At 42.5% G+C, this 26,744-nt stretch overlaps 1 protein-coding gene across 1 annotated transcript; it reads left to right on the forward strand.

The window, feature by feature from the left end:
* Positions 1–1,232: 1,232 nt before the first annotated feature.
* Positions 1,233–26,415, forward strand: FKBP7 (FKBP prolyl isomerase 7). Its single transcript, XM_068245431.1, has 4 exons — positions 1,233–1,627; positions 10,934–11,085; positions 20,918–21,051; positions 26,165–26,415. Exons 1-4 carry the CDS (start codon positions 1,413–1,415, stop codon positions 26,324–26,326), a joined length of 663 nt encoding a protein of 220 aa, XP_068101532.1. The 5' UTR covers positions 1,233–1,412; the 3' UTR covers positions 26,327–26,415.
* The last annotated feature ends 329 nt before the right edge of the window (positions 26,416–26,744 follow it).

The raw sequence follows: 26,744 nt of genomic DNA on the forward strand, positions 1-26,744 counted from the left end.
ACGCCTCTGCAGAGCCTCGACCCTGCAATGTCACCCGAGGGATCTGATCTGGATCCTTGTCTCGGGTGACATTAATTGAGTGTGTGTACGTAGCTGAGCCATTACAAAGGTCTGGTATTTTACTAGTGTTGGTCATCTGATACTTGGATCTGCTTTGTTACTGGGGTCTGTCATTTGTGACTAAGCTGCCATCTGTTGCTGGAGTGTGATCTGTTACAGAGATCTCCTGGGGTGTTTTTTGTTACTGGGGTCTGTCATTTGTGACTGAGCTTCCAACTGTTGCTGAAGTCTGATCTGTTACCGGGATCTACTGAGGATGTGATTTTGTTACTGGGGTCTGTCATTTGTTACTGAGCTTCCATATGTTGCTGAAGTCTGATCTGTTATGCTAGGTACACATGATACAATTTTCTGGCAGATTTACTGCCCGATCGACTATTTCCAACAGGTCTGATCTAATTTCCAATCGATTTTCCATAGAAGTGAATGGAAAATCGATCGGTAATCAGATCTGACCTGTTTGAAATAGTCGATCTGGAAGTAAATCTGGCAGACAATTGTATCGTGTGTACCTAGCATCACTGGTTCTGTCATGGAGGTCTTATCTGTCATAGTGGTCTGGTCTTGTACTGGGTTTTGCCACTGGGGTGAGGTCTGTGCCTGCGGTCTGTCTGATGCCACTGGAGACATTCTGCTTAATTATGAAATTTGAAGGACATGCTAATTTATGTTATTTGGGGATTCTAATTGTTATTTGGAGGTTGTGGCTGCCTAATTATATTATTTGGGGGACTTGCCATGTAAAGTAATTATGTTATTTCAGTGGCATGCTGCCTAATTGTTATTTGGGGACCTAGCTGCTTATTTATGTTATTTGGAAGACATGGAAAAACTGAAAATGTGTTATTTCCCCATGAAATATGTATACTGTGCTTAATTGGATGGATGTTTCGTATACAGGATGTCTTTACAGGAAATTAGGTGTTACTCCCGCATAACATTCCAGTACAGGATTATAGACCATGAATTGTATCTTCATTCCTTCATAAATAGAAAGACCCTGGATCTGGCCATTCTGGACGTGAAGAGGTTAAGTGATGGTGCATTCCACCTGGGCAGATGGACAGATGCCTCAGGTCTGTAATGTGACCCAATACTAGTTCTCTGCAATTCTGCAACTTAACTTCTGTTTCATATTAGAAAAGGCTGTGGTGGAGAAGAGGAGGAGCCGTATTGTGCAGATGGCCAATCACTCAGCCTTTCACATACTTAGGAGCTCCAGGCTGACACAGCTCAGTGTCTTGGAAGACAAAACTATTTGAAGTGTTTTTTTTTTTTCCTTCTGCAGTGCCACGTGTATAGCAACAGCAGTGGGCACTTTCTGTCTTTAGGCTGAGCTAATCAGAGTGACAATGCCTTCCTGTGCTTGGTTTCTTCTCCTCCTGCAGGCTGTGAGCTTCCTCATTGTTTATATTTACTGTGGAAATGCTGCTGGTGAGGAAGAAAAACTCAAGATAGACGTGGTGCACCTCCCAAGCGTCTGCACACAGAAGAGCAAGAAGGGGGACCTGGTGAATGGACATTACGACGGCTATTTAGCCTCAAACATGTCCAAGTTTTATTGCAGGTATGTGATTTTATTGCAGGTAAGTGATAGTAACATCATGATAAACTATCTTATTGTTCTTTAAGGCTTGTACACATGTGCAACTTTTCCGCACGACCAACCCGACGACATGACCGACCACCACGAACCAAGCAATAGCAGGACTTCTATTTTCCACGCACCAACTAACTGAATGACCAACTCATTTGCATATTGCGCCTGCAAGCGAATGGCGGACTGTACGATATGGCCACATTCAAAACAAGCACAAGTCATTTAAACGACTTGTACATGTAGCCAAATGCACAATATCAGCCCAACAGTCACGTGAGTTTATCCGCTGGTTGGATCAGGCAAACCGCCTGTTATCAGTCGCTCGTCTAGTCGATTGTCACACGTACACACGCCTGATTGTCATCCAACAGACCAAATTTGGATAATAATTGGGTGGAAAAGTTGCACATGTGTATGAGCCTTCAAATTGGTAGGCTGTTCCAGTTAAAGAATTTGTTTTCTCTTTTCCATGTTGTATGAGCAACACATAGGAGATGTGAATCTATGTAGGCCAAGGGCCTGATTTACTTATACTGTATCCGCTGCTTCCGCATGTGTTCCAATTAGAAAATTCAAGGTGGTTGGTTCAGTGAGTTTAGGCATTAAACTCACTCGGCGGGCCGCATTGCGTACATTTTTACGCATTCCCGCTAGTGCAGGAACATTAACACATACATTTTTACGCATTACTGGTTCAATGCCTAAAAATTTACGCATTACTGGTTCAATGCGTAAAAATTTACGCATTGAACCAGTAATGCGTAAAAATGTATGTGTTAATGTTCCTGCACTAGCGGGAATGCGTAAAAATGTACGCAATGCGGCCCGCCGACCTCCGAGGCCGGCAAGCTGCCAGCGGGGGACTGGAGCAGCAGTGAGTGACTACGAGGGCACAGGATGGCTGCATGGGGCTGGTAGAAGCCCCAGGTAAGTGAAACTCATTTTTTTATTTTGCTTGAACCTTCCCTTTAGACACTGCATTATTTTTATTGTGTATTTATATAATGCAGACCTCTAACTCAGTGCTTTTACGTAGTGTATAAAGTCCTGTCCCTAACCATCCCTCAGAAGAGCTCACAGTCTAATCCTTGTCATAGTCTAATGTTCCTGTCACAGCCTAAGGCCAATTGTTTGGGGGAACCAAGTAATCTATCTCTATGTTTTTGGGATATGGCAGGAAACCCATGTACAGAGAGAACAAACACATTACACATAGTGTCCTGGCCCAAATCTTGGAGCAGGGACCCGACACTGCATGGCGAGAGTGGCATAGAGTACTTGATTGCAATACACTTGCATAGGAGCGATATACAAATGCCTGTGAAGGTGGTTGTGCATGGCTATTATGGGTGTCTGAATGATGGAAAAATATACTCTACTACCATCCAACCCCCACAGAAAATGTTCAACCTGCACCTGCACCTAGCCATCGGCAATGTCGATGTCACACAGCCAACTGAGTTGGTTGAAGCTGGTTGCCACACCTAGTTGCTATGACTGGTCATGTCATGAGCACTAGTGGCTAATTGATATTGCTGCCAACTCCATTAAAAGGTGATTGCAGTCCAGTTGCTGCTGCTAGTCCCTACGACTGGGTCACCCTTGACATGGCTCAAACCCTTCACAGATGAAGAAGGAAATTTGGGTCTTGGCGGCTGTTCAGTAAAATGGGCACTTCATAGACCACAATTTCAACTATGGTTAGAGTGATGCCTGCTGTGTAATTTGGTGCCGATGGTTCCCGGTAAATATTAGTGCGCAGACAGGCCCACACTTACCCCAGAGGAGCCTATAGGCACAGATGTCCTGGCACCTTAGACTTTGCCCTCTAGGAACCTACAAACACCCACTGAACAACACCGCAAGTGTGCTGGTGTCCCAGCTGTCACTTCTCCCTTACTTCCCTTGCCCATCATAGGTAGCTACAGGTGCCCTTTAGTATTAGGTAGCCAGATGTACCCTCAACGTTAAGTAGCTAGAGTTGCCCCCAAGTTTTAAGTAGCTGAAGGAACCTCAATATTAAGTAGCTAGAGGTGTCCCCAAGTATTAGGTAGCTAGAGATGCCCATGACTGAAGGGAGATCTCATCAGTTAAATGCCAAGAGCATTCTAATTTACACTGATCAGGAGAGAGGCACTCGGGGAGGGGTGGCCGTCTTTTCATCATCAGGCACCTGTAGGCATGTGCCTACAGTGCCTTATGGTAAACCCCTCCCTGAGCGCAGAGATCAATGGATGGGGTTGTTAGTTTACTGCTCTGAGTAGGTAGAGAGAGGGTTAGTATGAGAAGAGGATTAGGTGTTAGTAAAATATTGATAACAATTACCAACATTCTACTATCTGAATTAGCCACTACCCTATAGTAGAATATCTGTACTTTTACCAATATTCTACTAGTGGCTTTAGCCGGCCCCTAAATTACCGCTATGGCCTCTTTACACGTTTGCCTCACAGGCGCCTGTCAACCTCTTTGCACAACTGTGTATGTGATGTGTGATGTGGTCAGAGCATGAACATCCACCAGGCAACCTAAGCAGATGCTTGGGGCCTAGTGGGTGTCAAGGGGCCCACCTGCCACCTTCTTTGACCTCTCTGCACTTCAGCTTACCAAAAGAATCACAAGGGGGCCCCAAATCTACTACCTTGCTTAGGGCCCCATAACACTTTAATCCATCTCTGGACGTGATTATCGATGACTTATTTCAGGTGACAGGAAATGTTCATCCCTTCTCTCTGTTTAGACACAAATTAAGCGTAAACCACTATAAAGCTGGTCCCCCTACCATCAGCGCAAATAAAAAATTCCATCATGTTTGGTTTTGCTATGTTTGTGCTCATTTCTGCTGCAAAAATTTAGATATGTGCTGCTTTCACTTTAAGGATAATAGCATTTTTTTCCCCCAGATTATAGCCAAGCCCCCCTACAACAGATTACAGACATACAATCACTATGGTTGGTTAGTGCCGTGTTTATGCAGCAGAAATCACTGTTCTATCTCTTTTAGTTTTAGAGATATTAATGGTTTCTATAAAGGTCAAAAGTTCACCCAGTGTTAGGGTTAGGGTGAACTGGTGAACTAAAAATGTTTAATATCTCCAAACTAAAATAGATACAACATTGATCTCTGAGGCACAAATGTGGCACTAAGCAGCCCTACCGATTTCATATTTGTAAGCTGTTGTAGGGTGGCTGGGTGATGTCATCATCTGATAAACAGGGGCATGTCATTATGGCGCCAGGCAGTTCGGCGCAGGGCGAGCTAAATGACAGCTCTCCCTGCTGCTGCTAAACTCCCCGGCAGTGTTAACCACTTGAGGACCCACCCTTTACCCCCCCTTAAGGACCAGCGCTTTTTTGATTGATCTGTGCTGGGTGGGCTCTGCAGCCCCCAGCACAGATCAGGGTGCAGGCAGGGAGATCAGATTGCCCCCCTTTTTTCCCCCCTATGGGGATGATGTGCTGGGGGGGTCTGATCTCTCCTGCCTGCTGTGGGTGGCGGGGGGGGCACCTCAAAGCCCCCCTCCGCGGCGAAATTCCCCCCTCCCTCTCCTACCTGCTCCCCCCCCTGAGATCCGGGCTGCACAGGACGCTATCCGTCCTGTGCAGCCAGTGACAGGACGTCCCCTGTCACATGGCGGCGATCCCCGGCCGCTGATTGGCCGGGGATCGCCGATCTGCCTTACGGCGCTGCTGCGTAGCAGCGCCGTACAAATGTAAACAAAGCGGATTATTTCCGCTTGTGTTTACATCTAGCCTGCGAGCCGCCATCGGCGGCCCGCAGGCTATTCACGGAGCCCCCCGCCGTGATTTGACAGGAAGCAGCCGCTCGTACGAGCGGCTGCTTCCTGATTAATTAGGCTGCAGCTGGCGACGCAGTACTGCGTCGCTGGTCCTGCAGCTGCCACTTTGCCGACGCACGTTATGAGTGTGCGGTCGGCAAGTGGTTAAATACTATTCTCCCTCCAAGTTGTAGCAACTCTGAGGGAGATGTAATTGAGGGTTTGACAACCGCCAGAGCCCCATATTACCGTTAGGTGGGGTGTGCAGCCAGGGCCGGTTTAAGCAACAATGGGGCCCAGGGCAAAATAAACCTGGGGGGCCCCCAACAGATACCCTGGAACAAAAATCGGCATTAAGGGACCTTTTTTTGCACCTGGTATAGTCAGGGTGTGAAGCCCCAATCGGTCGGAGCTCCACATTCTGGCTATCCCAGCCTGCATGGGGGACAAGGGGTTAAAAATTTTCATGAGGGGGGACCCCACATAATAAAACATTTAAAAAATTCCCACTCTCGAAACATAAAAAAAAATTGGGAAAATAGGAAAAAATGCCAGGGATCTTCATACAGCCATATTGCACTGTATAGCGATCTTTGGCCAAAGCGCTGCGCTGCGTATGGTTGACCCCCTGGAAACCCCGTCAGGAAATTTATTGCTCTTTCTTTTGATATATGTAAAATTACACTACCGTTAGGTTTGCTACTAAAGGTGACATTTACCGCATTTAAAAGTACACTTTTTTTCTTCAAAACTTTAAAATCGATTTTCTCAAAAACTATAAGGTCTTTTTGAAAAATTGTTTTTTCCTCTTTTTCCCAATGATCTCCTTAACATATCCTGCACATTTAGGTTTCCTAGCATTTAAGGTGTATTTGCTATTAACCGTTAAAGTCAGCGGGTTTTTAAATGTGTATTTTTTTCCTTTGAAACTTTAAAATTGATTTTCTCAAAAACTATAATGTCTTTTTGAAAAATGTTTTCCTCTTGTAGACACTGGGGGCCCCTACAAGCTCTGGGGCCCTGGGGCAATTGCCCCCTTTGCCTCTATGGTAGCGCCGGCCCTGTGTGCAGCATAGCATTGCTACTATGATGGCACCCAGGTTCGGTGCTCGCCGCCGTGCCCTGAAATAAACTGCTTTGTGGTAAACAATAATTGCTATTAACTTCAAAATAAAAGCAGCACAAATCTTACATTTTGCAGCAGAAATGGGCACAAACATAGCACTAACCAAACACAGTGGGCTCTATTCACAAAACTTCAAAAAAATGACTTATCACCTAATTGATAAAAATAACCTTTTAGCACATTTACAAGCAAAATAATCACTCAAAGTAGGTTGTTCCTGATTAATTTTATTTCAATATTACTTTTCTTACCTTAATTATATCATATTGTTGCTATTTGGGAACTTAAAAACGTAACATAGATAAGGTAAACACATAGGAAAACAGGTGAAAAAGCTTTGTGAATCATGCCCAATGGCATTTTTATTTGTGCTGATTGTGGGGGGAGTGACAACTTCATGGGGATTACTAAAGGGGCCCATACACTCAGCCGATTTTCTGGCCGACCGATCGATCCTGATCGATCAATCGATTGATTGTTTGCAAATCGGTTGGCCAATCGACCGATCGATGGCCGATTTCGATCGATTTCGATGGATTTCCATCGAACTGGCAGGGTGGAAAATTTAGGTCGATCTGATGAGATTGCTTATCAGTTTGCATTGGCCTTAATGGAAATCTGATGGCAAAAAAATGCCATCAGATCGAATTTCAATAGATTTCAAACTGAAATCTATTGGAAATCTATCCTGGTAAAAAATGTTCTAAAAATGCATCAGATAGATCATCAGATGCATTTCTTATCTATCTGCTGCCAATCTGACGAGTGTATGGGTACCTTAAGTCTCAGTTGAAGTGCTTTATTCACCCTCCTGTACCATGTAATGTTTTATCTAGAGAAGAAATATCCCGGAGGTAGTTTTATGAAGCCAAAGCTTGAAGATAAGAGTCAGCGCAGAAAAAGCTGACCTTTAACATATAGGTGTGGCAACTGAACGGAAAAGTTAAATTACTGATAACACTGGGTAATCTGGTATCTGCTTGTATATTTTATGTCAGATGTGTTTTTATGTCACTAAAATGACGTTTTCGATTCAATTTGAAGCAACTTATGATTTCTAAAATTACTTGGAATTTCAACTTTTGCTTAAAGAGACACTGAAGCGAAAAAAAAATATGGTATCGTGAATTGGTTGTGTACTATGAATAATTACTAGAAGATTAGCAGCAAAGAAAATATTCTCATACTTTTATTTTCAGGTATACAGTGTTTTTTCTAACATTGCATCATTCTATAATATGTGCAGATTACACAACACTCAGCATTCAAAATGAGTCTTTCAGAGCAGTCTGTGAACTTATGACCTCTCCTCTGGCAGAGGAAAAGTAAATAGTCCAGGAACAGTTGAGATAATAAAAGTCAGATAACAGCCCTCTCCATGACTAACTTAGTCGGAGAGCTTAATGGCTTGTTTGCATAGAGATAACAACTGGAGTTTCTCAACTCTTCCTGTACTGGAAACAATTACACTGATGTATCTGATGTTAATGTTTTATTTCTTAGCTGTACTACACATACAAATCATAATATCATCATTTTTTTTCGCTTCAGTGTCTCTTTAACTGCAGGCATGGCAACAGTCTATTTTTTAAAATAAAAACCTTTCCAGAATTGTTATCTCCCTTCACGTGTAGCTGACTGCATAGAGAAAGGAGCATCATTTTCTTATTTTCAAATTTATTGAAACAAGCCTTCAGTGTTCATTATTGTTATCCAGAATTATTGTTCATGATCATTTTGGGTGCCAGCATAGAGATAGACATTGTTCATAGAGGAATGAGCAAGCAGAGTTTCTTGAGAAGCAAAACTGTCCCCTCTGGGTTCCAAGGTGGAGGCCGTGGCAGGACAGATAAAGCTGTGCTTTACTTCCTGCTTTACTGCCAGAACTTCCAACGTGAAGGAGGAAGTATCGCGAGGATAAAGTGCAGCGTGGAGCGGAACATCACACAGGTACATTAACACTTCCTGCAGTGATGTCCATCTCAGACACAAGCAGGGCCAGTTTTGCTTTGCGCATGCTGTGCTCACTCATCCTTAATTGTTCATATACACTGCTTATCTCTCTTTTGAGCAGTCTGCTCTGTTGTTTGTGGGGGGAGTACCATCTGGAACTGGTCTGATGTGAGTACTTAAGGTGCCCATACACTCGTCAGATTGGCAGCAGACAGATAAGAAATGCATCTGATGATCTATCTGATGCGTTTTTAGAACATTTTTTACCAGAATAGAATTCCAATAGATTTCAGTTTGAAATCTGTTGAAATTCGATCTGATGGCATTTTTTTGCCATCAGATTTCCATTAAGGCCAATGCAAACTGATAAGCAATCTCATCAGATCGACCTAAATTTTCCACCCTGCAAGTTCGATGGAAATCCATCGAAATCGATCGAAATCGGCCGTCGATCGGTCGATTGGCCAACCGATTTGCGATCGATCGATCGATCGACCGCGATCGATCGGTCGGCCAGAAAATCGGCTGAGTGTATGGGCTGCTTAACAGTAGTGGTTTGCAGAATGTTCTCCATCCCGGCAAACAGACAAAAAGTAGGTCTGCTCCATTGGAAGACACTTATGCACATGCTAAGTATTTAACATAAAAGTATACTCTAAATCTGAGATGCTATAGCCAGTCTATCCATTTTTTAAGAAATCAGGCAACGATTAGATGTCTGCAGATTCTTTGTAAAGGGGATCTGGTTGTGCCTCCAGACAGCAACCAGCATATACTGTAAGTGTCCAAAAAGTGTAAAAGAATCTGAGCACCAACCAGCGAAATCCAAATAGTCACCTTTATTTCATCCTTAAAGAGAACCTGTACTGAGTAAAAATATTTAAAATAAACACATAAGGTAACTTCAAATGAACATTATATAGTTACCTTGCCATCAGTTCCCCTCAGAAGCTCACCATTTTCTTCTGACAATAATCCCATCCAGTTCTGACAATATTTTGTCAGATCTGAAATATATCAGTTGCTGTCAGTAAAATATCAGTTGCTGTCAGTTATAGCTGAGAGGAAAACGGATGTACCAGGTAATGTTCATGTTTCCCTGTGGCTCAAGTGGGCGATGTTACAGTTTAACTGTGTGCTGACCAGAAAGCTGTTATGGGGTAATGGCTATTTTCAAAATGGAGGACGGAAAATTCCCTTGATCATAGTGAACAAATAGGACGTGGGACAGGAGAAAGACACGGAGGAGTAGACTACATGGAAGGTATGTATGGCTTGTATATGCTTATTTTGACTTTTATTTTCAGTACAGGTTTTCTTTAAGGGCCCTTTTCCACCAGCGCGTTTGCGCTGGCTGAATCGGAAAGACGCAAACCGCTAGTGATTTTACAATCGCTACGGTTTGCTTTTTAACAGGTAGGTCATTTCCACTACCGCGATTCATTTTTGACGGGAACACGAACGCGCGGCGGAGCGATATTTGCCGCGATTTTGCTATGCAGTGCATAGCATAGCAAAATCGCGGCCGCAAACGTCGGGGGATCGCCGGGTAATTGCGATTCAGCAATCGCTAGCGTTCAGCGTGAACGCTAGCGACTGCTAGTGGAAAAGGGCCCTTAATCAGACCTGAATTCAGAATGTCCCCTCTGGTCTAAAAGATGCACAGCAGCATAATAACCTTTAAACAAAAATATTTTTTTGTTACAGCTGATACAAATCCTAAAATAAATCTGTACTATTTCTACTCCCTGATTCATGGAAGGAGACATATCGTTACCATCCTGTGCTTTCAAAGCTTATCTGCTTATCAGCCATAGGCAGTCACGTGAAACAGAGGAGATATCAAATTACAACTTGTGATTAGACACAAATGAGGTGGGATTGCACAGATTAAACTCCCTAAATACATACAGGAGACATTTCTCTCTGTTTTCCTTCTTTCCTGTACAAGAGTTCAGATCCATTTTAATCCAACTGACATAAAGACTGTACATAAAAAAAAAGTCTAACGGCCATTTTATGGGTTACACCAGCTTCATCAGAGGCACTAGCATATTTTTGTTTTTCACTAGTTGGTGCCTGGATTCTTTTACCCTTTTTGGACGCTTGGCACCAGTGATCTAGGAGAACGCTGAGATATATTAGTTTGCCTTTTTACAAGCCTGGAGTTGACCATGTGGTTTTCAGCCTGACCTTTGTCATATAGAGCTTCCTGTCAAGAGCTCACTGCGATGACTTGTGTCAGTATGTATAACAGAAGCAGGAAAGAATTAACATTACTTTGTTAAATAATTTGTGCAATAAACAGAGCTGACCTAGAGAGCAATGTTTTCTTATTTTTTTCCCTCAACAAAATGAAATGTCACTCTGGCAGCTGTGCATTGAGGCTGCTAATAATTGTTCTCTTGTAAACAGCCGTAAGGAAAAAGATGGCCACCCCAAGTGGTTTGTTCTGGGAGTTGGACAGGTGATCAAGGGGCTTGATATTGCACTGATGGACATGTGCCCTGGAGAGAAGAGGAAAGTGGTCATCCCTCCCGCTTTGGCTTACGGAGAAAAAGGCTACGGTAAATCAAAAGTTTATCACCTTATTTAAAAAAGCAATGGTTTCATTAACCCTTTCAGGACCGCACGGCTCTAGCCCCTTAAGGACCAGAGCCTTTTTTTTTCTGGGTTAGAGCTGTGATCACTGTGATTGGCATACAGTAAACACAGGGTCATGAGCACATGAAGCTCATCTGTCATTCAGATGAGCGGGCAGCAGTGATCGCGGCGGGAGTGTGCGACGGAAACGGGAAATCTACATCCTGTCGGAGACTGACTGCCAGAAAAAGGGGGGTAGATTTCATCTACGTTAGTCCAGAAAGGATTTAAAGTGTACCAGGGACGAGAGTTATTAAAGATTTTTTACTTACCCCGGGGCTTCCTCCAGCCCCATAAGCCCAGATGAGTCCCTCGCCGTCCTCCTGAGTGCCTCAGTTAAGCAGCAATCAGCTCCAGTATTCGGCTCAGTGACGTCAGCAGGGGGCCTTCTGCACATGCGTGGACCTTTTGTGTAAGCGCAGAAGACCCCGGCTGACATCACTGAGTCAGACTGGGCCTTGCTGAGCCGAATACGGAAGCTGATAGCGGCTAAACGGAGGCATGCGAGAGGACAGCGAGGGACGCATCCGTGCTTATGGGGCTGGAGGAAGCCCCAGGTAAGTAAAAATCTTTAATAACGCTTGTCTCTGGGTCACTTTAAAGTGTACCAGAGACAAGATTAACTAAAATGTTTTATACATACCTGGGTCTTCCTCCAGCCCCATGGACACAATGAAAATCTATAGAAAAGGACTACATACATTCTCACTAGTACTTTCACTGCAATTCGAACACAACAAATTTCCTTTCTGCACTCTGCCACTGGGTATAATAAATTGAAATTAGCATAGACATCAACCCTTGCCAGTAGTTAATCATGGATTGATGTTGGTGGTAGAAGAAAACTATAAAGGTATACAAAATCCACCCAGACCCTGTCCTAAATTAGGTCTTCCTTGCTGTCCTCAAACTACAAAACAAATGCTACAATGGTCACTAATGCATACACAAAACATATTAATGGACACAGCAGATCCACTAAAATTGTATATCAGACCCACTGTGACTATACACGTTGCCAATCCTTCATAGTGTATACCTAACCTAGCACACTGACCTCCATAGCAAAAGTGTTCAAATTCTTCTTTAGCTTTAGTCATTTATGTAGTAACAACTGACTGACTAAACTCTGCTATGAATTCTGTAAAAAATAAATAAATACCGTAAATAAAGCCTAGAAATGTGACTTTTCAATATCTGACCTCACTGCTGAGAAGGACTGGACCTCCCATCTTTACTTGGTATGTTCCACATGACAAAACGTTTAATGGTTATTACATCAGGGCAGCACGGTGGTATAGTGGTTAGCGCTCTTGCCTTGCTGCGCTGGGTCCCCGGTTCGAATCCCAGCCAGGTCAACATCTGCAAGGAGTTTGTATGTTCTCCCTGTGTCTCTGTGGGTTTCCTCCGAGCACTCCGGTTTCCTCCCACATCCCAAAAACATACGGATAAGTTAATTGGCTTCCCCCTAAAATTGGCCATAGATTACAATACATACACTACACAATACAGACATAGACATATGACTATGGTAGGGATTAGATTGTGAGCTCCTCAGAGGGACAGTTAGTGACAAGACTATATATAATCTGTACAGCGATGCGGAAGATGTCGGCACTATATAAATATAGATTTTATCTGGAGCACCTAATTACAATCTTACGACAATATAACTATATATCATAACATGCCCCATCCTTACTGATTTGCCGTGTACCCTGTGCCATACCAGATTCAGAAATAGAAATAGAAATATACTTTTTTGCTTTTACAGCAAGCAGTATGCTCACCATCAATGCACCCCCGTATAGAGGAAGATAAATATAAATGCACTCGTTTTATTCCAGTTAATCACATGTTCTACATTAGAGTAAGCTGTTCCAATATACCAAGTTGATTCCGCTTTGAATACTTACCCTGATTAATATACCTGTCACTCATCCTCTGTAACAACTGAACTGATTGCCATCTTTGCAAATGGAACATATGATGCATGTATTCTCCATTCACCTAAACTTGGTGCTTTAACATGTTAAGAAAGTCAAATAAGCAGCTTTGTGCAAAGAAAGGAATTGTTGTTAGAAGTTGTGTCAGATGGAATAGATCAAGTACAGAGGTGGGAGGACTCCTGTCACTGCTAGCAGCCCTGCTTTTATATATTGAACTGTGGCATGTCTGTTACTACATCTATAAATCACATTTTACCAATGATTACATGCTGTGTTTAGAAACCTTAGGAATGCTCTTGTGTAAAATCTACAGTCATGTGAAAGTCAAAAATACAGCATCTTTATCTATCACATTTACCAGTGTCAGTTAACACTATCTTTCTGTATTCAGACCCAGTCAAAAAGCTGTAAAGCACAGATAACTGTGCAAAAACATGTCACTGTGCAAAAATGCTGACATTGCTTATTGAATAGGCTTGTCTCGTGTCTCCCTGTGCTTTGCCTCTGGGTAAAATCTGATAAATGCATTGCATGCACTTGGCTAGCCATTCTTCCTAAACATACAGTACATGCAAAGCATCTCCAGAAGATACTTTAGAAATGCTTGGAGTCCAGTGTGTTATGGTTGCCCATCCTTTATATCCTGAGTTCTCAACACTTGGTACTCGTGCTCCTGGGCAGTGGCATAATTACAATTCATGGGGCCCCCAAGAGAAATTTTGATAGGGCCCCCAATCAAAACACCCCTACCCTTGCCTCCCCTTTGGGCCCATCTCACAAGGGTCATAAAACAAGCGATCCTGATCTTCACACCCATAACAAGTATAGCCACAAAAACACTTGCTCTAAAGTATAGTCCCCTGTATCAGAGGAAGAGAAGGTTAGTAGTTGGGCCCCCCCACACCTCCAGCCCCCCCTGCAGTCGCAGGGACTGCTCCCCTCTAGTTCAGGGCTGTGCAGTCGGAGTAGGAACAACTTTGGGTACCTGGAGTCGGAGCTGGTTTTATAAACTGAGGAGTCGGATGATTTTTGTACCAAATTCACAGCCCTGGTAAGTATTAGACTGAGGAGTCGGAGTTAGAGCTATTTTGGGTACCTGGAGTTGAAGTCGGTGGTTTCATAGACTGAGGAGTCGGAGTTGGAGTCAGATGATTTTAGTACCGACTCCACAGCCCGAGGGGTTGTATACCCCTCTGCCACACTCACTGGATGCCTGGAGAACACTGTATAAGGGTCCCCTGGACCTTGATCAAGCCGGTGCCTTATCTCAGCCGGATTGCTCCCACGGCTTCAGAATAGCTGCACACAAAACAAAAGAGACGGCACACCACTGGCTGCAATAAACTTTGCTGTATTGGAACGATAGCACACTACATGTTACGGATATTACATCCTTCCTCACATCCTTATACACCTGAGGAAGGATGTAATATCCGTAACATGTAGTGTGCTATCGTTCCAATACAGCAAAGTTTATTGCAGCCAGTGGTGTGCCGTCTCTTTTGTTTTGTGTGGAGTTACTCCCCTGCACCTGGAATACTGTTGCTTGTGTTTAGGAGCAGGATAGTGTACAGGGAATTCAGGCGCCTGAGAATTTGGGTGCTGAGTAATACAATATCAGTAATATTACCAATATTCATGGTTATTTACATAGTTATTTGGGTTCAAAAAAGACATGCTCATCAAGTTCAACCAGAAAATTGATGGAGCTCGTCCAGCAGGGGGATGAACCGTTGGAACTAACATGGCTTTAATTCCCTCTCTGTTGTTACTGCAGTCCATAGATGTCATGGTTGTGATTCACAGATCATTCAAAAAAGACAAACTTCTGATACTACACTGCATTGCTGGTGTCCTTTATATACCCCCTGGGTGTAAAGAACCATTGTAGTTATTCCTTTTACACTGACAATTTGCAGCAAAGATAGCCGTCCTCTGCTGCTTCGGTAATGAAAAATAATATTCTCTTAAACCGTACGCTCTCATCTGCGCTCAAAATGAATGGAAGCTGTGGTGGCTGGATAGTGTAATGGTTAAGGGCTCTGCCTCTGACACAGGAGACCAAGGTTCGAATCTCGGCTCTGCCTGTTCAGTAAGCCAGCACCTATTCAGTAGGAGACCTTGGGCAAGTCTTTCTAACACTGCTACTGCCTATAGAGCGCGTCCAAGTGGCTGCAGCTCTGGCGCTTTGAGTCCGCCAGGAGAAAAGCGCGATATAAATGTTTTGTGTTTGTTTGTTTAAAACAGAGGTGGGATAGATGTAATGCTATCTGCAAAACCAAGAATAAGAACAGTAACAGGGCTTCCAGATTAAAACCTGCAAACCTATGGTCTTTGGGAAAAAAAATCAAAAGATCAATAATTTTTGCTAAAATCTAGTATAAATACTATCTAAGTACAGATAGAAGATGCCATACATAAAAAAAGGCACCTGGAAAAAAGGGTGCAGGGGATTGTCACTAGGTAATGTTAACCAATATTTTACTGTGGCTAAACGCTACCCTACTCTTACAAAGAACCTTCCCTCTACCGATGCCTAATCCTTTTTTAGAAATAACCCTACCTCGGATTCGCTTAAAGTTAATTATATATGTTTAAAAATGCCCTGCAATTTATTTGCGTGAATTCCAGGATTTTATGCTTGTGAAATTAAGTATTTATTGTTATTTTTTTATTTATTGTATTTATAAAGCGCCAACATATTATTATTCTTTAAAGGGCAACCAAGGTGACATGAGATAGACATGTGTACTGTATGTACAGTGCCAAGCAGATAAATAACTATTCTGTGTTCCTTTTTTTTTCTTGCTCTACCAGAAAGAGTTAAACATCAGGTATACAAGTGACAGTTTCTATCCGGGTCGGGACTGTGTCAGACTACAGCATGACTCTCACTGATAAGCAATTACAGCCATAAAATAATTTTCTGTGAGTAATTTACTTCCTGGAGCAGGAAAGAGATAAAAAGGGTCAATAATTCATAGATTTGCGCTCTAGCATAGTTTAATGAAGGTGTCATTGAGCAGACAACAGTAAAAACTTAAAAACTAGATTTAAATATAAAATAAAACTGGGGATATCTAAAAAAAAAAGTCATTTTTAGGAGAAGGAGGATAGATACAATTGTTTTTCTCATCAGTTTAATTTCACCTTGGATGTCCTTTAATTAGAGCTAGATTGCAGACAAATCTATACGTGTCAGGGGTACTCGACATAATGTTGTTCATTCAGGGGGGTACTCGACAAACAACATCTTTCATAAAGGGGTACACTCTGTAATAATGTTGAAAAACACTATATAGTGGTGTACTGGAGCTCTGAGCTGGTATATTGCATGTCATAATGACATTTGTGTAATTATGTAACAAATGGGTTAAAAGGTAGCACTGTATTGGCATGCATTATTCATGTACTCTGCTTCCAGCCTGCATGAAATTAAACCTGTTCTTCCTCCACAGTACACATATGCTGTCAAACGTTGCACTGCATGCTGGGATTGATGGCTGGGTAACCCTGTAAAAGACCATGCATGTGAATGTAAGTGTCTGTCCTTGTCTGTGTATTAAGATGTGTACACAGTGCCACCCCTAGCATCTGCTGCTGAAATAACGTGTTCGTCAGTCTGTGGACCTTGTTATTGTTGCATCTTTCACAATCTGCCTCTTCTGCAGTACTAAAACAAAGCTTGGGAAGGCTGCCATGTGTGTTTTGGAAAAGCCTGGCTTACGGTTTAATATGACAATAAAATGTATTTTTAGCCTGTGTTTTGTCAGTGTGGAAAGAGAGGTGTGTCGAACACCACCAACACACCTTCTGTTGTTTCGTATGTCACTGCAATAAATATGTATGTTCCCTTATGTCACGGATTACTCTTCCAGGGAGACAAATGCACCAATAATCTGTAAAGGTTTATTTTATGGATTATGGTCAGAGTATACAAGTGCGATATAGAGAAGTATAAGGAGCATCAACCTCTTGTTAGAAGAACTTTATTCCGTCAAATGAAGCAGACCATATGTAACACGAATGGCAAAGGCTGGGCTCCTAGGCAAGTGGGTTGCTATGGTGGCAGCGTTGTCTGGCTGACAGCTGTTTTGTGCCGGCGTGCTCAACAACAAGTGTTCACAGCCAAGTATGCAAGTGACCCTCCATCAACCCACATTAGACATCTGAAATGTGCCTGTCCAGGAGCTGGTAATCTCAAATCTGCTGTAGATCTTGATGAATTCCTCAGCAAATTCTGTGCTAGGTGGGCCATTGTGAGGTAAGATATTGAAGTTCGTGGTTACCTTTAAAGGTGGTCACTAATGATCCAATGTTTTTCATCCAATCTTACCATTTCTATGTAATATAAGGGCACTCCCTATATTATCCATTCAATATATTCACTCAATTTACCCTTATACTACATAGATTTGGTAAAATTGGATGAACAAGATTTGATCATTAGTGGCCACCTGAAGACCGTTCCAGACTTCACATGGGTCATTGGACTGAAGGCTGAGACACAACTTATCCAAGTAGTCTTGCTTCGCCACTCTTCCCGGAGTGTTTCTGGCTTCCCTGCGCTCCACTGGAGTGCCAAATTTGTGAGCTTTGTCCTTGATTTTCCGGAGCCGATTCAGCTTGCTGTTAAACCATGGTTTGTTATTTGTGAAGACTTTGAAGGCCTTTGTGGGAATGCATGACCCCTTGCAGAAGCTGATGTAGAAGGTAACATTCTCTGTCAGGAGTGTAACTAGAAATCACTAGGCCCCCTGCAAAACTTTAGATAGGTCCCCCCTCCTCTCTTCCCCCTCAAAACAGAAATTGACAAGGCAGGCCAGGCAGGATATTAAAATAAAAATAAAAACATACTTCCAGTATAGGCAGCCTGATATAGGTGCCCCCAGTATTGGCAGCATGGTATAGGTGCCCCCAGTATAGGTGGCCAAGTATAGGTGCCTCCAATATAAGTAGCCAGGTATAGGTGCCCCCAGTATAGGTGGCCAAGTATAGGTGCCTCCAATATAAGTAGCCAGGTATAGGTGCCTCCAGTATAGGTGGCCAAGTATAGGTGCCCCCAATATACGTAGCCAGGTATAGGTGCTCCCAGTGTAGGTGGGCAGGTACAGGTGCCCCCAATATAAGTAGCCAGGTATAGGTGCAACCAGTATAGGTAGCCAAGTATGGGTGTCCCGAGTATAGGTAGCCTGGTGGAGGGAGCAGCGGTCACATACAGTCTCAGGGAAGGGGCCCACTCCCCCCTCCCTCACCTCAGGCCCCACTCCAGCGAGTATTCAACTGCAAAGCTGTTTCCTAATTTGGATACACAGGGCTTGAGTCACAAAGCCGTGCAAACTGTTTAGCACGGGTGTGCTAAACAGTTAGCACTTGAAGTACCGTTCGCGGACTTTTGCGTGCGCAAAGTGCCGCAATTCACGCGGTTGCGGCCTTTTCCGTATGCAATTTGCCGCGATTGTGCGCGCAAAATTTGCGCCACTTTGCGTGCGCAAAAGTCCGCGAATGGCACTTCACGTGCTAACTGTTTGGCACACCCGTGGTAAACAGTTTGCACGGCTTTGTGAATCAAGCCCACAGTGTTCATTGAAAGCTTTGGTGATTATCTCCTGTTTACCTAACCCTAAGCAGTCCCTGTGCCTGAAACAATTTGTGGCCTGCTACCTAACTGCAAACAAATTCTAATTTTTTTTTTGGGGGGGGGGGGGGGCGGGGGGGGCAGGGATACCCTTCCTGATGCTTAACATTAACCTTTTTCCCCAAAATACTAAAGCTAACCTCTCCCTACCCACCTCCAAATCATTTAATCGATGCCTGACCCGATCATTCCTTATTTACACCTAATTATCCTTACCTACACCTAAACCTAACCATTAATCGCCTTTTATCTTCTGTTTGAAATTTATTGCCCAGTCCAGCATCTCTACATCAAAATCAACTTCCCTGAATTGCCCCAGCACCCACACCATCTTATCACCCAAATTCGCCTGCTTTCTCACAGAGAATTTAGTGAAATATTCAACACTTTAAGGCTCTTTCACATGTATGTCTGAACTGTGAGCTTGTTACAGAGTTCAGCCTCTGATCTGCCAGGGAAAGGGGGCCTTCCTTCCAGAGGGAAGTATGAAAATTAAAAGGAGAAATACCGGTACTCCCCTATGCCAAATACGTAAAATCATGAAATACAAACATATGATAATGAACAGAAACACAGCAGGTATATATGATAGATAGGAGGGCAGAACAGGAAATACTCGACAAAAAAAAGGGGAATACAAACCATCAGTGGCGTGGCGAGGTCATGAGGAACACTTGAATATAATGACTCCACATCGACTGTAATGAATGCAAGGTGGGATCTCATCATGGTTACCTAACTTACCTGTTTCCTGCCAATATGTATTTACCCTGGTATCATTTAGTGTTTAATTGATTTGGTGCCTGCTGTAATAGATATTTGTTGGGTGCTATGGGCAACAACACTACACCTTTGTTCGGCACCATATCACAGAAAGTGTGATAACTTGACACTCATCACAGCAACAGCACAGGATATAGAGCTGCTTAGACATCGTCAAAGTTTCAGGAGTTTATTCGGAAAACAGATATACAAATGTGTTCAGCAATCTTATCTGTTTGTTACCTCAGCAAAGCAATCGGTCTGTCTTAAGCGTTGTGGCTCTTGGTCCACCGCTTGTAAATGGTAACCAGGCTTTATCTTACAAAATCTATGATACGTTGCACTAAGGCCTGTATACAGCATACAGGTAGATGACTAGAAGTAAAGTGAAAGTAGAAGTGAAGTCTGAAGCTAGAAGGTGGAAACTGGAAGTGGGCTCTTGAGCCTGTGTTGGCTATTTTATACAAGTCACTAAAGAGTTAAATGTGACATCACCCAGCAAGGATGGATCACTAACCCATCGCCTGCTATTGGCTGATAAGAACATGTGATAGCATGACAAGCACAGTCTTTACTGCGCATGCACTGGAAAATTCAATTTTCCAATGACCTGTTCCCTTGTTCTTAGGAGAACATTGTTTTCTGTTCCCTGGCTATTGTTTACCTTTAGGAAATATGAAAACACTTGATGTTTTCCCCACAAGGCCTGGAGGTCTGTACATCTCGAGCTTGAGCCAGAGCACAATGTTCTACTGAACATGGTGCTTCCAGAAATGCCTCTATTTCTTTCCAAGAGAAATTCTCCTTAAAGAGACACTCTGCAGAGCAAGTCCTTTTACTAAACCAGTTAAGTAAAGTGACTGAGGCCTCCGAATTCCAGCATATCATACTTAAATTCTAACACCTGCCTGTTTTTCTTGTTCTGTCCCCCGTCTATTATATACGTGCTGCGTTTCTGACCATTTCGTATGTTTGTACTTCATGATTTTATTGATTTGGTATAGGGGATAATTTTTCCTTTTTATATTCATTCCTCTCAGTGGCGGAAATATGAACTTTGTGTCACTGGGTGTGGTTTCACACCATAGATGGAACACACCCAGTGTTACATGCCTGTGCTAATATTAAGGAACAACTTGCAGCTGAAACATGTCAGCATGATGATGTATGCATTTTAAAGCTGATTTTTATGCCTTGATCAAATAAAACATTTCTATTTCCACTGAATATTGTGCAGACCATATCTTCACTCCTTAACATTCTTGTCTTGGTGGGTGGTATCAGCTTTAATTCCAGGAAAACAATCTTGCTCAGAGGAAGAAATATTCTTTCAACGAGAGCATGATAGATTTGCACTGATGCATATGGAATAACTACTATTAAAATATTTTTGCTTTTTTCTTCTAGAAGAGAAAAATATCCCACCAAATGCCACTCTGGTCTTTGAAATTGAGTTGTACGGAATCAGCAGAGGCCCCCGCAGCGTGGAGGCGTTCCAACTAATTGATTTGGATAATGACATGCAGCTTTCCAAGGATGAGGTAACAAAATGATATATATAATTTATTTATTTACATTTGTCTTTATTGAGAACACTTTGTTAGTATTTGGGGCGAACTAGTTCAGCGTTAGCTAATTTTCATCATCTTACCAGAATATTTTGGAGATATAGGAGGAAACTGGAGTGCCTGGTAGAAATCCAAGCATAAGCTATTATAGTGCCTTGGCGTTTTATTGCGCTTTGTTATACTGCTCCCTTGCAGAGCTTCTCCCCATTTATGATGTTTTTCGTTACAAGGCCCATACTCACTGGAAGATGGATCGCGGAACCCACAGTGACGCAACCCGATCAATGAGCGTTCTCCGATCTATCTTCCTACCTGTGGGAACACACGACGCCCTGAACGAGAGTTCAAATGATCGCAGCACTTTGCACAGGAGTTGTCGGATCTTAAAGATCTGATCTGCAGTAACGGTTGTAATCGTCCCACAACGCAAAACGTTGTTTGCTTAATTGCAGAAATCGCAGAAACAATCACTTGTGCAAAAAATCCCTGATCACAGGAAAAATCACTTGGAAAAATTGCAACGTTGGTATGTAGCTTTAGTGTTCTCTGTTAATCTGCGCCCTGTTATAATGTCTGCCATATGTATTGTTTTGTTACAGGGCTGCTGCTATATTGCCCCACAGTCTGTATGCTGTCTTCTCCCAGTGCAGAGTATGGCATGCAAAGCGTGTGGCCAGGGGCATTTTTAGGCATAGGCATTATAGGCCATTGCCTGGAATGCCATTGGTCCTGGGGAGAGCCATGCCCTAATTAAGCCCTTCCCCTGAACTAAGCCATGCCCCTGGATGAAACCACGCCCCCATGGGTGTTTGTGCTTCCAATCTCCATTGACTTCCACTGTATGTGCAGAGACCGCACACAATTTTTGATAAATGTGAACATTGCCAATACACATACAAGATAACACTGATTAAGTTCAGTTTAAATTATAAACCTACATACAGTGGGTTGCAAAAGTATTCGGCCCCCTTGAAGTTTTCCCCATTTTGTCATATTACTGCCACAAACATGAATCAATTTTATTGGAATTCCACATGAAAGACCAACACAAAGCGGTGTACACATGAGAAGTGGAACGAAAATCATACATGATTCCAAACATTTTTTTTTACAAATAAATAACTGCAAAGTGGTGTGCATAATTATTTGGCCCCCTTTGATCTGAGTGCAGTCAGTTGCCTATAGACATTGCCTGATGAGAGCTAATGACTACATAGTGTGCACCTGTGTGTAATCTAATGTCAGTACAAATACAGCTGCTCTGTGAGGGCCTCAGAGGTTGTCTAAGAGAATATTGGGAGCAACAACACCGTGAAGTCCAAAGAACACACAAGACAGGTCAGGGATCAAGTTATTGAGAAATGTAAAGCAGGCTTAGGCTACAAAAAGATTTCCAAAGCCATGAACATCCCACGGAGCACTGTTCAAGCGATCATTCAGAAATGGAAGGAGTATGGCACAACTGTAAACCTACCAAGACAAGGCCATCCACCTAAACTCACAGTCCGAACAAGGAGAGCGCTGATCAGAAATGCAGTCAAGAGGCCCATGGTGACTCTGGACGAGCTGCAGAGATCTACAGCTCAGGTGGGAGACTCTGTCCATAGGACAACTATTAGTCATGCACTGTACAAAGTTGGCTTTTATTGAAGAGTGGCAAGAAGAAAGGCATTGTTAACAGAAAGCATAAGAAGTCCTGTTTGCAGTTTGCCACAAGCCATGTGGGGGACACAGCAACCATTTGGAAGAAGGAGCTCTGGTCGGATGAGACCATAATGGAACTTTTTGGCCAAAATGCAAATCGCTATGTGTGGCGGAAAACTAACACTGCAAATCACTCTGAACACACCATCCCCACTGTCAAATATGGTGGTGGCAGCATCATGCTCAGGGGGTGAATCTCTTCAGCAGGGACAGGGAAGCTGGTCAGGGTTATTGGGAAGATGGATGGAGCCAAATACAGGGCAAAGAAGAAAACCTCTTGGAGACTGCAAAAGACTTGAGACTGGGGCGGAGGTTCCAGCAGGACAATGACCCTAAACATAAAGCCTGGGCAACAATGGAATGGTTTAAAACAAAACATATCTATGTGTTAGAATGGCCCAGTCAAAGTCCAGATCTAAATCCAATCGAGAATCTGTGGCAAGATCTGAAAACTGCTGTTCACAAACGCTGTCCATCTAATCTGACTGAGCTGGAGCTGTTTTGCAAAGAAGAATGGGCAAGGATTTCAGTCTCTAGATGTGCAAAGCTGGTAGAGACATACCCTAAAAGACTGGCAGCTGTAATTGCAGCAAAAGGTGGTTCTACAAAGTATTGACTCAGGGGGCGGAATAATTACGCACACCCCACTTTGCAGTTATTTATTTGTAAAAAAATGTTTGGAATGATCCACTTCTCACATGTACACCACTTTGTATTGGTCTTTCACGTGGAATCCTAATAAAATTGATGCATGTTTGTGGCAGTAATGTGACAAAATGTGAAAAACTTCAAGGGGGCCGAATACTTTTGCAACCCACTATACATACAGCAGTATCTGATCCTTGCAGACTGAAAATCAAGTTGCTGTATACTGTTTTACTTTTGCAAACTTGTAACCTTTTAAAGAACCACTGTAGCAAAAAAAAGTAAACAGATAAAATCTTACAGAACTGACGGGTTTTGGACCAGTCCATCTTCTCATAGGGGATTTTCAGGGCTTTCTTTTTTGTTCAAAAGCATTTTCTGAATGGAAGTTGCTAAGTCTAACTTGCAAAATAGTAAGCTCCCAGCCAGCTTCCCTACTCACATGCATTCTATTTTGGCAGTTAGACTTAGCACGTATAAAACAAACCTAGGTTGCGCTGGGTCTAAATATATATGCAAAACAGTATTATGATTGATACTGGGTTTCCATAAAAACAAATAACAATAATAAAAACTGGGTTTATGGAAACCCAGTATCAATCATAATACTGTTTTGCATATATATTTAGACCCAGCGCAACCTAGGTTTGTTTTATACGTTCTGAAAATTCTTTCGTGTGTGAGTAAGTGGGAATCCACACCCTATAGGTTAGCAGCGGGTTAACTAGATACGATAAGGTACCCCCAACAAGCGCCCTCCGCCCCCTTTTAAGTGATAGTTAGACTTAGCAATTGTCGTTCAGGAAATGCTTTCAAAACAAAGAAAACCCTGAGGATCCCCCATGAGGGTATGGACTAGTCCAAAACCTGTCAGTTCTGTTAGTTTAGTTTTTTTCGCTGCAGTGGTCCTTTAAGGAAAATAATTGCAGTTCATAGTCATACTTTAGTGCCGTGTGTGTATATGTTTAGAAAAGAGTGGCAGTGTGTCAGGCAAATAACCATGTAATTAGGATGTTAAAATAATGACTGGAAAACTTGGAAAAAATGGGATTTTCTTTATCTACACACCTAGTTAATGTTTAATGAGTCTTCATTAGCATCCTTGGACTAAGCTTTAAATTATTGATCTTCTTAGCTATCGATTTCGTTTGTTACAATATCCCCAATTACTGGACTGATAACACATTCCTCCTTGTTGGACAGTGTGACTTAGGAGATTAAATCAATGTTATTTCTGTACTGTGTGATTTTTCGGTATTCAGCTAAATGGCTGTTTGTTCATAATGCAGATCTACTGTTAACCTGGCAAAATACGAGATACAGTATACCGGGTTCATTAATCTGATTCATGTCAGCACAGAGGCAACATTGCACTTTTCCAACTGTTCTGAAACCATATCACCAAGCAAAAAGTTGCCCATACACTTAAAGTGAACCCAAGGCCATGGGCGTAACAATCACCCCTGCGACCCCTGCCATTGCAGGGGGGCCCGGAGGCTTTGGGGGCCCCTCCTCCTCCCTCTACTCAACTGCAAGTGCAGCCAATTAGCAAAAAAACCTCCCCGGTCACTCAAAAAAAAAAACGTCCCTGCCACCTCCTCCAGCCAATCTATTCCTTTTCGCAAACAGACCATCATGGGGCGCTGTATGACTGATATTGTGGTGAAACCCCTCCCACAAGAAACTGTGAGGACCGTGGTACTCCTGGCAGTTTCCTGTCTGTGAACCTTGTTGCATTGTTGGAAATAGCTGTTTACAGCTGTTTCCAACTGCCAAAAAAGCATGCAGCAGCTACATCACTTGCCAACAGTAAAAATGTCACCATGTGATAAATGTCAGAATGTAAATCAGCGATTTAAAAGATTTTACAATGGGCAAACACTGACTAAATCATTTATACATAATTATTGTAAAAATGAAGCACTTTTTTATAACATTATTTTCACTGGAGTTCCTCTTTAAATGTTCCAGAGTTACAATACTTGAGTTTGTGACCATTTTCTATCTCTCCCATAAACAGGTCGATTAGGGCATTTTCTCTCTTGCAATTCAATTGTAATATCCAACATTTGGATTGATTACATGTTCTGATCCAATCGACCATCGATTTTAACCACACACTGCGCAGTTTTCTGTACAATTTGATCGTAAAAATTGCATTTAAAGATCAAATCTGATAAAAAAAAATTTGTATAGTTAATGGGCACCTTAAGGAAGATAATAGGGAAGAAGGTTTCATGTCAGGTTTTGTATTGACTGAGGGGGGAAGCAGCCATGTTGCTAATATTTTGAGATGTGATGTCACCACTCATCAATAGCAGTGCACATATCTCACTGGGTTTCTTTTCTGTCCACAGAAATACATTACAAATTATTATAAAACACAAAGCATCATTTTTTTTTTTTTTGTAAACATGCTTATGCTTGCGTGATCTGAAACTGTTGGAACGTGGTCTGTACACGCAGATAGACACCAAGTATAACAAGTTGGAACTCTTTACTAAAGAAAAACATGCAGAGGTAAATCATACACCACCATCAGAAAGTTCAGCCTACTTAAAACGGAGAGGAACAATACAGGAAATAATAATCCCGTAAAGATCATCATCACATTTTACACACAGTGACATCCTGTGGTTGTTTTACTATACTTCAGTTTAAGGTGATAATGTTGTTAAATCTCTAACAGAAACAGCAGTTTTTGTTGTAACTGTTTCCTTCTTTCTGTTCTGTGCAGATCAGCCATTATTTAACAGAAGAGTTTAGGAAGGATGGGAAGAAGCGAGACCCCTCGGAGCACGGCTTGATATTAACAGACATATTTAAGAAAAACGATCAAGACAATGACGGCTTCATATCTGCCAAGGAATACAACATCTTCAGACATGATGAATTATAGCGGATGATTTCCTTTAGGGTGTTTAGTAATGTAAATTAATTGCCACAAGCCATTTTTATCTTGGATAATAAAACTTCTACTTTTAAATATTTTGATTGGTCAAAATCTGACTGAGGCCCTCTCAACATTTGTGCCTTACAGCTGTTTGGTGCTATTTTCCACTGAGTGCGTTTCGCAATTGCGTTACGATTGAAAACGCTAGGTATTCGCTTTACTAATGGAAACTGCGGAGGGAAGTTTCCCTTAGTGTGCTGCGTTTTTATTCCCCTGATCACAATTGTCGCGCATGGTGCAATCTTTGGACTATTGTCCTCCTCTACAAGGTACAGGAGCACCGGAAAATCACATAGCAATTGTGCCGCAAGCCATTGAAGGAGTTTCAGCCTCTCCCATTGCAGTTGTCAGTTTACCAGTAAAT

The sequence above is a fragment of the Hyperolius riggenbachi genome, chromosome 7 (genome assembly GCF_040937935.1).
Source record: "Hyperolius riggenbachi isolate aHypRig1 chromosome 7, aHypRig1.pri, whole genome shotgun sequence".
Lineage (NCBI taxonomy): Eukaryota > Metazoa > Chordata > Amphibia > Anura > Hyperoliidae > Hyperolius > Hyperolius riggenbachi.